The 12,356-nt window shown below is 33.4% G+C and overlaps 1 protein-coding gene across 1 annotated transcript; it reads left to right on the forward strand.

The window, feature by feature from the left end:
* LOC18612590 (UDP-glycosyltransferase 74G1) lies at positions 3,003–4,830 on the forward strand. Its single transcript, XM_018120944.1, has 2 exons — positions 3,003–3,766; positions 3,857–4,830. The coding sequence occupies exons 1-2, from the start codon at positions 3,113–3,115 to the stop codon at positions 4,580–4,582; spliced, it is 1,380 nt and encodes a 459-aa protein (XP_017976433.1). The 5' UTR covers positions 3,003–3,112; the 3' UTR covers positions 4,583–4,830.

The raw sequence follows: 12,356 nt of genomic DNA on the forward strand, positions 1-12,356 counted from the left end.
CTCACCTTTTTCACTTAATTTCCTTGAAAATTCACACTTTTTCTTTGATTTTCTCTCTCTAGGGTTTTGTTTTTGTTTTCTCTCTCTTCTTGCTGGTTTGGCCGGCCATGGGGTGGAAGATGGGCTGATTTTGTGCCTTTTAAAAAGGAAAATAATAAATTAATAAAGGCATGACACATGGCATCATGTCATTGGCCCGTTTTTAAAATTTTAAAAATTTAAACATTTTATCTCCACCACATGTTTAGTCAAGGGTCAAAGATGAAGACAAAGGAAGACCATGTGCTGGAAAAAATATCCTGGTGGTGGAAAATTACAATTTTGCCCATGAGGTGGCAAAATTACCATTTTACCCCTATACTCCAAATTATACCGAAATTAAAATTTTTTCACTTCTAAACCTCAAATCATACTCCAATAAGTCAAATTATACTCCAATAAGTCAAATGAGGCCAAAAAATTCTTTTCTAAAATTTTCATTTTGTCCCCAAGTGGCAAATGATCATTTTACCCCTAGTTAGTGAAAATTCCGATTTGACTCCAAATTGATCCTCAAACTCCAAATTACCATTTTCAGTCATCCATGAACTGTGAAACTCTTAATCTCACCTTAAAATTCCTATTTGATCTAGTTCGATGATTAAATAAACTTTGTTGTACCTCTAGGTACAATACCGACTTTTGTAAATTTTTCGGGACTCTCCTAGCATGCAATCATGCTATCATCACATGTATATCATGAATAGTATTTTATAAGATCGGGCTTTACACATTCAAACTAAAATCCTGTTAAATCCCTAAAATAGAGTGTTGCTAAAATCCTAAGAGAGAAAGAGTGAGGTATTTGAAAAAGAACAATTAGTTATCACATTATAACCCTAAATTAAATATAGATATCACTTAAAAAATATAGTGTTAAAATCAACAAGTAAAAACTATCTTGAAATCTCTAGAAATTGCACAATTTTGCCAAACCTAATTCTAATGGAAGAAGAAGAAGCGAGAAGAAGATGATAGAGTGAGGGAGGGATAAAAAAGAGGAGAACAATAAAAGAATATTGTGAGGGAGTTGGAGAGAGAAATTTTTATTTTTTATTTAATTATTTATTAGAAAATATTAATATTTAAATTTAAGTTTTTAAAAATTTTTAGTTTTATCTCGTTTAAAGAGGTCACAATAATTGATGAAATGACTATGTATAAAAATTATATACTATCTGTAGATTAAATATACACTCACAGAAATATCGTGCACTCATTTATGGTTGGTAGTCCGCATTCCTACATATAAAAATATATTGATTGCAATATATTTTTAGCCATGTGAGTGGTGGATAATTCTAGAAAACTAGAGCTTAGTCAGAGTGCTGGACTATTCATGAATAAGTTAACGATGTGTATAAGGACATGTGGTCATAGAAGCAGTGCTTTTGAAATACAATTGTTTTTTGTATAGAGGAAGTGCTTTCCACGTACGATTTTGATCCATATCCTTAATTTCTTCTATGATTCATTTTCAAGACACAGGATTCGGTGATTCAGTCCAGCCCGTAAAGAAAAAGAAGCCTAGCATTATTTGTCAAAAGAATAAATATAAAAAGACAAAACACATGAGATACATGGGACAAAACCTTTATTATTCTTAGGACAATATTTTTATTTGAAAAATAAAAAAACAAATTCGATTTCAGACTTTGGTTTTAGCTCTGATGGTCGGCGCTTGGCAGTTGATGCTTATGGCCCATACTAAGAAAAACAAATTTAAATGTACTACATATTAAAATAAAAATTATAAATATATATTAGTAGTGAAATATTAAAAATAGTGGAGGATGAAACTAAAAAGAGAAAATTACATGTCAACTTCAATGACAGGTTTGTTATACCTAACAAAATAAACTTGAGGTTAAGACAGGCGTCTGTTGAAGCCGTACTACTACAATGCTAGAAGTTATGTACTAGTTGTATTTGAAATTTGAATACTGTAAGTGCATATTTTTCTTGTCTAAATATTAGATTTGAATCTCTTTTTTTAATATTTATTTCACTAACAAAATGTTATTATGTATGATTTTTAGTTTAAATTAATTGTTACCATTTTTAATATTTTGACACGAAAATTCAGAAAAACATTTTGAATTAAGTGTTTTTGCGATTTTTATCAAAAATTAGAATAATGGTAAATTATATTAATTTTAAATACCAAAATTTCAAAAAAAATTAAAAATCATTTAAAATATAGCAAAATAAAAATTTTAGTGTATTAAAAAAATAGACATTAAAGTTGAAATGTGGTAAGTGCCGCTTGCTAATTTTTGTTCATCATTGCATCCATATGGCATTTTAACAAATTTGATTCGCAGAATAAAATAATTATTCTATAGAAATAGAATAACAACATAATATAATAGAATAATTATTATATAGTTTAATTCATGGAATGGAATATAGGAGAAATTGTTATTATAACTCATTTTGATGTTTAGTTTGTAGGAATATATTTTAAAATAGTTAAGTAATAAATGATAAAATTATCTTCTATTATAATTTAGTAAGTTAGACAAAATTGCTCATTATTATAATTTAAGAATAATTTTTTCTTTTTTAATCTTTTAATTTTATTTTCATTAAAATATTAATAATTTATTATTAAATTATTAATATGATTTTTTATTTCAATTTCTTTTTATTTTTTCTCTATTTGTATTTTCATTTTTTAATCTTTTAATTTCTATTTTCATTAAAAATTTAAGCATTAATAATTTATTATTAAATTATTAATCTATTTTTTATTTTAATTTCTTTTTACTTTTTTATTTTCATTTTTTATTTGTAGGTTGTAATTATTTTTAATAAATAGAGATATTTTTGCCCAGTAAATTTTTGACTCTATTCCTTAGTCATTAATATGGAAAAATGGAGAATGGTTAAAGTAAGACTTTGGGCCACCTTAAAAACCAATCAAACAAAAGAATTAAAATGAGAAAAGAATATGGGGAATGGCTTATCTACCATCCATAGCAAACGTGCCACTTAAGTATTGTTGTCTGCGAGGGGAGCATAGCAGGGCAGCATAGAGCTGTGAACACCTGCCAAACTGAATAGAGAGAAAATGGGGGACGAAAACAAAGCCGAAAAAGCTCATGTTCTAATCTTTCCTTACCCAGGCCAAGGTCATATAAACCCCATGGTGCAATTCGCTAAACGCTTAGTCTCCGAGGGCGTCAAAGCCACTCTAGTCACCACCGTCTTCCTCTCCAAGTCCAGGTTTTCCGACCTGACCAGCTCTGTTGATCTCCAGACCATATCCGACGGCTTTGACGAAGGCGGTTATGATCAGGCTGGCAGCGCTGATGTCTACCTCCAAACTTTCTGGTCCGTAGGCTCTAAGAGTTTAGCAACTTTAATCAAGAAACTTGTTGATGCAGGTCATCCTATTCATGGCCTTGTCTATGATGGGTTTTTGCCTTGGGCACTTGACGTTGCGAAGCAGTTTGGGATACGCTCGGCTGTGTTTTTTACTCAATCTTGTGCTGTCAACAGCGTGTATTACCATGTTAGCAGGGGACTTCTTCAGCTGCCACTCCAGGGCTCTAATGTAATTTCTCTTCCTGGATTGCCTCCACTTGAAGTTTCCGAGCTACCATCTTTTGTTTTTTGTCATGGATCTTATCCAGCTTGGTTGGATGTGGTTGTGAATCAGTTTTCCAACGTTGATGAAGCTGATTGGGTGTTTTTTAACATTTTTTACGAATTGGAAAAAGAGGTATAGTGCATATTTCTTTTTTAACACTGATTAATTTATAGATTATTATTAATGCTTTTAAAGGTCTTGATCTTCTGGATTTTTTATTAGGCAGTGGATTGGATGTCAAAATTCTGGAAGGTGATGACGGTGGGGCCGACCGTTCCATCTCTGTACTTGGACGGAAGACTCGAAAATGACAAAGATTATGGCATGAATCTCTTCAAGCCAAGCACTAGTGCTTGCATGAGTTGGCTAAATGGCAAGCCAAAGAGTTCAGTGGTCTATGTGTCATTTGGAAGCTTTGCATCACTAGGAGTTGAGCAAATCGCAGAGCTAGCTTGCGCTTTGAAAGGTTGCAATTGCTACTTCTTGTGGGTTGTGAGGGAGTCGGAGGAGGCCAAGCTGCCAGGTAATTTTATAGAGGAGACGGCGGAGAAGGGTTTGGTGGTGACTTGGTGCCCTCAGTTGGAGGTGCTGTCTCATGAGTCAACAGGTTGCTTTCTTACCCATTGCGGCTTTAATTCCGTTCTAGAGGCATTAAGTCTAGGAGTTCCGATGCTTGCAATGCCTCAATGGACGGACCAAGGCACCAACGCAAAGCATGTAGAGGATGTATGGGGAATTGGAATTAGAGCTCGCCCTGATGAGAAATTAGGTTTGGTGACAAGAGAGATTATAGAGCAGTGCATAAAGGAACTAACGGAAGGAGAAAAGGGCAAAGAGATTAAGAAGAATGCGATCAAGTGGAAGAATTTGGCGAAGAAGGCAGTTGATGAAGGTGGGAGTTCAGATAAAAACATAAATGAATTTATAGCTAAACTAGTCTGTGACTAGTGTTGCTGTCTATGAATGAGCACTGGCTGCATAACAATCCGGTATACTCGGAATCGTTTTATGATCTAATAAGCAGTTGTTGAAAACCCATCAAGACTAAAATGAATGTTCTAGTTAAAGACATACTTTACTGTTTCTTGTAGTAATTTACTTATGAGATTTTCACACCTTTGTTAGACTCGCCCACTGTCTGTGTCCAATGTAAAAAGGCAAATCAATCAAGAAGTCCTTTTTCAGTCCCTCGTTCATATATGTCTTTGGATTCCCTGATCAAAAGGGTCAATTCACTGCCAGTGAATTGTGTTTCGTGGTCCGGGCTGCACATGCATATTTAACTTGTGCTTTTATTATATCTGAAATCACATGGTAGTTTATTTATTTTAAGATTTGAAATAGAAAATCATCAGATTGTGAATATTAAATTAATTTTTAGTATAATTATTCCTTCTTTTTTTGTTCTTTAATATAATTATCCCTGTGTTGCCTATTTGCAACTTTTTTTTTTCCCTATGGGTAAAAGTTAAAGAGCTGACAAGACAAGTTAGTGCTTTAACTTTTACCCATAGGGAAAAAAAAAAGTTGCAAATAGGCAACACAGGAATAATTATATTAAAGAACAAAAAAAGAAGGAATAATTATACTAAAGAACAGAAAAAGGGAATAATTATACTTTCAGTCCTAAACTTTTGCGTGTTCGACGCTGTTAGAGCTTACGTTTAACTTCAAACAAATATCATTTCGAAATGCTTATGTGGATATAATGATCGCCATGTGGGTAGGTTGTACTCTGTGGCCATTAATATTAAAAATAATAAATGCTAAAAATTACAATAAAATTAAAATAAAAAATTCTAAAAGAATTGGAAAACTTGGAAAGTTGCAGCTCTCTTTCTCTCAAAGTTTGAGATTTAACTGAAGAGTAAGGATTTTGTTTTTACCTATTTTTTTTTTTATATTGTGAAATTATGTTTCGGTAGAAGGAAAAAGAATAGAAAACTAACGAAAACGCAAAGTTAGAATAAAAGTAATTATTTCTCAAGTTGAGAATTATTATCATAAAAAAAACTCAGGGGTAATTTGGTCATTGGAAACATCACCCCTTTGTTTTGCCAAATGTATAATCATGCTTTGACCTTATCAAGACCAATGATCTTCCATGGCTTGGTGTCTATGCATTTTGTGTCAATCAATATTATAGATAATTGATTTTGATTACTATCAATTCTCTTAAGGGTATGTTTGATTCACGAAATTATATAGAGAGAGAATATAATGGTTATTTTGTGATAATGGAATAAGATAAAAATAATTATTATGTAGTTTGTTTCATGAAATAGAATAGGGTTTGAATGATTATTTTGACTTATTCTAATATTTGGTTGATAAAAATAACTTTGAATTAAGCAAGAAATAAAAATTGATAAAGCGTAATTTTGTACAACAGTATTTTTTATCTATTCCACTAAGTGTGGAATAGCCATTACATTGGTAATGGCTATTCTAGTTTCTCTAAGAATGACCATTCTTCAGAATAGTCATTCCCATGAATCAAATGTAAGAATAGCTAAGTAATAGAAAATAGGGGCAAAGGTTCTTCCATTTATTGGTCCCAATTATATGTGCTAGAGGGAGGTGAATAGCACAAATTGGCTCTTGACAATATAAGAAACTAATTTTCAGAACAAAGAAAATAAAAACAGAGAACAATGCACAACAATTTATAATAGTTCGGTCCAAGACCTACATCCACTACCTTGATTATCCAACCAAGGATTTTCCCAACAAATCCACTAAGAACCGGTAAAATTCACAAACTTTCACCAAGCTTTACAATGGCTTTTACAAGGCTTAGTCAAACCCTTTTACACTAGTTTTTCACGGGTTAAACTAAAACCCAACACCTAACTTTTCAAAGCTAAGTTAGAACCTTAACACCTTTAAGCACATCAGGCTTGAAACAACCAGTTAGAGTGACTCCCTCACTCTAAGAATAAAATAAGAAAGGTAGAAGAAAGTACCTATGATCACAAGTTGATTTAAATGGTACAAGGTTGAGTGCTGAATACAAGTACAAAAGATGATCGTTTGAGTGCAGCAAAGTGTGGAGAAGATTTTCTGACTTTTTTGCTCTATAAGGCTTAAATCTTCTCTCTAAACTCTGAAAACTATCTTCTAATTGTTGGAAGACCCTTTTATACTTGGAGAAATATCTTTGATACTAGTTTGACAGTTTTCTAGCCGCTGGAGATAACTGAGAGTCGGTTCTAGCCGTTACTCTGTCTTTTAGTGCAGATTTCAAACTTGCAGGCAGAATGCTCTTAGTCGACTACCCGATATCTTAGTTGACTAGGTTGTCTCTGTTTTCTGCTCCCTGTCTCTGGCAGTTCTGGCAGTAAGCACTTAGTTGACTAGTCCATTTCTTGGTTGATTAAGTTCTCTCTGTTTCTCAAACTCTTCAGCCCGTCATTTCTCCAATTTGAATCTTGGCCAACCAACTTTCTTCCTTATTCAACTAATGAGCTTCCTCCTTGTTAATAAATCATGTCTCATTATTTTTATCTTCATTTTTCTTTTAATATACACTTTGAAGGATTGATTTATTAATTTCATACATTAATTTTCCTGCACACTTAAGTAAAGATATTAGACACAAATGAATGGGAATGTTTAACTATCATCAAAAACTAATGGACTCAACAATCTCCCCCTTTTTGATGATGACAAAACATTCCTCGATTAACAGTATAGTGTCTTTTTACTCATTTTAGTTTTTTACAGAAAATGGGGATTGCTCCCTCTAAGCATATGCTCCCCCTTAGTGTGTGCATATTTATTCCAACAAATTTTATCCTTGTCATGTAGAGAATAACATTGTACATTTAAAGCATACATATGTGAAGAATTTTGGTGTGATTTATAGCAATGAATGTTGACAGTTTTTCATAGAAAATTCAGCAAGGTCTGACAACAGTATATAGTCATCAGATTTTATCTATTCCCTTCATAATTCAGTCAACACACTATACACAACATCCAGAAATATTTGCAATCGTAAGTTGATCAATTATTAGCATACAGTAGCAATTATCAGCATGCAGCTCAATATGGTTCAGCAGTAGATTTTGTTAACAACAGTTAAAATATCATGGATAGCAGATTATCAACAAACATTCAATTTTCAACAAACAAACATCATAGATATATCAGCATTCATGTCTCACACTACCATAAAAACAACAAAATTAAAATTGAGTGATCAAATGCCACCATGGCACAAATAGCAGTTAATCAAAAGATGTTCTGAAATTACCCCTGAATTGTTTTTGCTTCCTATCCCCTATTTTTCTAAGTTCTTGCTCCTGATTCATTTCTGTTTTCTTTCTTTTCTAAGTTCCTTCCTAGTTCCTCCACCCTAACATTTTTTTTAATTTATTCTCTAGCTAGTTCTTGCACCCCTAGTTCTGCCATTCTACTCCCTTTTTTTGTCAACATCAAAGGAAAAGATTTATATTTGTCTGATGTGATAGAGGGTGAGGATTCAGTGCCATAGAAAGGGTTTAGAGGAAAATGAGAGGGCTCTCGGAGAGGTGACGACTTTTCAGGGGAAGGTTCTGGTGAGGACTTGTTTGAGATAGGGATTGGACTCTGAGGAAAAAAGGCTAAAACTGGTCTAGATTTCTCTGCCAACCTGGAAGACTTTCTTCTCTTGAGAAAAGCTGTCTTGGTGGCCATAGTCTTCTTTCTCTTGGTTGGTGGTTTTCCTTCTGTTGGTGGTGCTGCAATGGCTTTTTCTTTCCCAGATTGTGCCTTTACTTTAAGAGCTGATACAGGTTTCTTCCCTTTTCATATATCTCCACCATCCTTTTGAGTTTCTGTTCTGGCAGTGTCTTTTTTAGCTTGTCCCTCTCTAACCATTTGATGAAAAATATCCATAATGGATATTTCTTTTAAGTTGGGAAGGGAGGCCTGCTGTTTCTCTGTTTCTGAACTAACCACTTCAGTCCTGTGTTCTGATTCATTTTTACTTTGAAGTTTCGAAGAAGGTGTCTTGGCTGGCTGATCAACCCTTTGGTGAAAGTCTTCAGTTTGCAGAACAGGACTGGCAGATTTGTAGGTGGAACCTTCAGCTTGAATGCCATGACTTCCACCATGAGGAGCAGACTTTTCTGCTAGCTCAGCTGAACCTTCAGCACCTTGCTATGCTGGTGCAATGCTAGGTCTTGCATACGTGTCTGCAGCTATAGGTTCAGATGGCTTCTTTTCTTCCTTCTTTAGGTCATTTTCCAGTTTTGTAATTTTCTCTTCAATTTTCTGTAATCTTTCTCCTTGATCAGTAAGCTTCCATCGATTCTCATAAAAAAATTGAAATAACTTCATTTGAGAATCTGGATGGTGCTCCCTCTTGTTAAGCAGGCAAGCTAGATTCTCTTCCAAGACTAGTCTTGGGGGTCTTAATGAATCTTTCCCCATCGAGTATATACTCCATTTTGATCAAACTACCATAGTAAATGGCTTGATCTCTAGTTTTCACCATGTCCATTTCATACCTTTTTGCCCAAACTCCCTTTTTCTGCACAAGATATGTGATGACATTCCCACAAGGCAAGTTAATCTTATCAAGTCTACAAGCTCCTCTCATCTTTTCAATCATAAACCTTTCTACATTCAGAGAAACTTCATTAAAGGCATGTTCCATCAGCCAAAGATCATGAAGGCTGACGTAACTCAAACTTTCACTTTTGCCCTGAATGTTTGCTACTATAAAGTAGTGTAAAATCCTAATCTGAAGGCTGATTATCAGTCCTGAATTGCTCTTTGAAGAATACTTTTCCTTTTTCTCAATGATGATTTCCCATAATGAGGATGAATCATACTTTTCTGGGAACTCATATTCACCTTCTTCACACTTGATTTTTAGTAGGCTTCCTAAATCCTTAGCAATGATAACAAATTCTTTGCCATTCAAATATACATTCAGACCATCTTCGACATAATCATCAAAATCTTCTAATTCCTTTTCTTTTAAAGCAATGCTAGAATAGAATTCCTTTACCAGACTTACACTATAGGATCTGTTCTTAAAAGTGTTATATCCTTTCAGTTTTAATTCATCAAAATAGTCAGATAAACTAATTTGAATCTCTAATTTCTCATCAAAACTCTTTTAGTTAATATATTTGCCATAGGAAATTGGTGCATTCTCAATATTTTTGAACCTCAGTTCATGCAATCTATTTCTGAACTTAGAAGACGAGGAACTAGTACCTTTCTTGAATGTAGGTTCCTTGTCCTTTTTCTTTTCCATTTTCTGCTTCTTCTCTTTTAGTTTCTCTGATATCTCTTTCACTGACGCAGACATGATTTTTTGTTTCTTCTTCAAACTTTTTGTTTCTGTCCCTTCTTCCAATGGTCTCTTCTTTTTCTTCTTTTCTATGATTTCTTTGCTTTATGGAGATCTCCCCATTCTGATTCAAGAATTTCTCTGATAGGGGTTTTGTCTAAATGGCAAAGGGTTTGAATAGATTTTAGAAGAAAATGTGAAGAGATGGGTTTCAGTTACAGAGGCTCGGGTTTCAAGGGAGAGAAAAATGGAGAAAGAGAAGTTGTCAGCCGTTTTTAATTCCTCTTAGAGAAACCGTTCAACTCCCCCTTAAATATTGCCCTATTCTATTTGCTCAAAATTTCAAAACTCCTTCTAAATTTTAGTTATTCACCTCAAGCAACATTTCTCCTTGCTTTATTACTCGGTAGGCAGTTTCTTCCCATTATTTTATTCCTCCTGCCCTTATTTTAACTAAATCTTATTATTTAATGCTACTAGAACACTCTTAGTTGACTAAGATTCATCTCAGTCGACTAAATGCATTTTGTTTCATGCACATTAACCAAAGATTTTCTCACAATTCTTGCTGACTAATCATGCCTAAATTCTTTCTAATTTCATAAAATCTATCTTCATTCAATGGTTTGGTAAAAATATCAGCTAGTTGATGCAATGTATTCACAAATTCAATTTTAATATCATTTTTCACTACATGGTCTCTAACAAAATGATATCTAATTTCAATGTGTTTTGTTCTAGAGTGTTGTACAAGATTTTTTGATATATTAATTGCACTTGTGTTATCGCAGTGTATTGGTAGATTATGCATAGTCATTCCATAGTCTTTCAATTATTGTTTAATCCAAATAATTTGTGCAGAGCAGCTTCCTAATGATATATACTCTGCTTCTGCTGTAGATAAAGCCACTGAGTTTTGCTTTTTGCTGGACCATGATACTAGCATATTACCTATAAATTGACATGTTCCACTAGTGCTTTTTTTATCAGTTTTGCTTCTTGCAAAGTCTGCATCAGAATAGCCTACAAGATCAAATGATAATTCTCTAGAATACCATAATCCTAAAGTTTGAGTTTCTAAGAGGTATCTAAAAATTCTCTTAACAGTTGTTAGGTGTGATTCTTTAGGTTGTGATTGAAATCTAGCACATAAACACACACTAAACTGAATATCTGTTATACTTGCTGTTAAGTAAAGTAGTGAATCGATCATACCTCTATTTAGCTTTTAATCTACATTCTTTCCTTTTTCATCAAGATCAAGTTTTGTGGATGGACTCATTGGTGTGGAAATTGATTTGAGCTTCAACATATCGAACTTTTTGAGTATATCTTTCTTAGTTGATGAAGATTCCTTCCTCACTTTGCTTAATTTGAAGACTAAGAAAGTGTTTTAACTTTCCCATCATGCTTATCTCAAATTCACCCTGCATTTCTTTTGCAAAGTTCTTGCATAAAGGCTCATTAGTTGCACCAAATACAATGTCATTCGCATATATTTTCACAACAATTAAATCATTTAAACATCTTTTAATAAATAAAGTAGTATTAATGTTGCTTCTATCATAACCTTTTTCAACCAGAAATTTTGAAAGCCTCTCATACTAAGCTCTAGGAGCTTGTTTCAATCCATACATGGCTTTGTGGAGTTTGAAAACAGATCTGGTTTTTCAAAATCTTCAAAACCTGGTGGTTGTTCAACATATACTTCCTCTTGAATGAATCCATTTAAAAATGCACTTTTTACATCCATTTGGTACAATTTGAAATTCATGAAGCATACAAAAGCTAACAACAACCTTATGGCTTCAATCCTAGCAACAGGTGCAAAGGTTTCATTATAGTCTATTCCTTCCTCTTGGTTGTAACCTTGTGCTACCAATCTAGCTTTATTTCTAACTACATTTCCTTGTTCATCCACCTTATTTCTAAACACCCATTTGGTGCCAACAATAGGGTGATTTGAAGGTCTAGGTACTGATGACCATGTACGATTTCTTGTGAATTGATCAAGTTCTTCTTGCATGGCCATTATCCAACTTTCCTCTTTTTCAACTTCTTTAAAGTTTTTAGGCTCAATTTGAGATATAAAGGCTGAAAACTCACAATTTCTCTCGTTGCTTTCCTAGTTCTAACTCTTTGTGAAATGTCACCTATTATTTGGTCTTGTGAGTGGTCTCTTACGAATCTCCAACTCTTTGGAAGATCATCATGCAGATTTTTTGCTCTTTGCAGATTTTCTAGAGGTGGAGTTTCATTTTCTCTTCTAGGTGAGCTTTCTTCAATATTTTTATTATTTTCTAAGCTCATTTCTTCCATTTGTCTTTTTAGGATTTCTACATCATCATCATCATCATAAATTTCTTTTTGTAAAGCATTGGACTCATCAAAAACTACATTGATTGATTCTTCTACCGTTAAAGTCCTTTTGTT

Source organism: Theobroma cacao, chromosome 1 (genome assembly GCF_000208745.1).
Source record: "Theobroma cacao cultivar B97-61/B2 chromosome 1, Criollo_cocoa_genome_V2, whole genome shotgun sequence".
Classification (NCBI taxonomy): domain Eukaryota; kingdom Viridiplantae; phylum Streptophyta; class Magnoliopsida; order Malvales; family Malvaceae; genus Theobroma; species Theobroma cacao.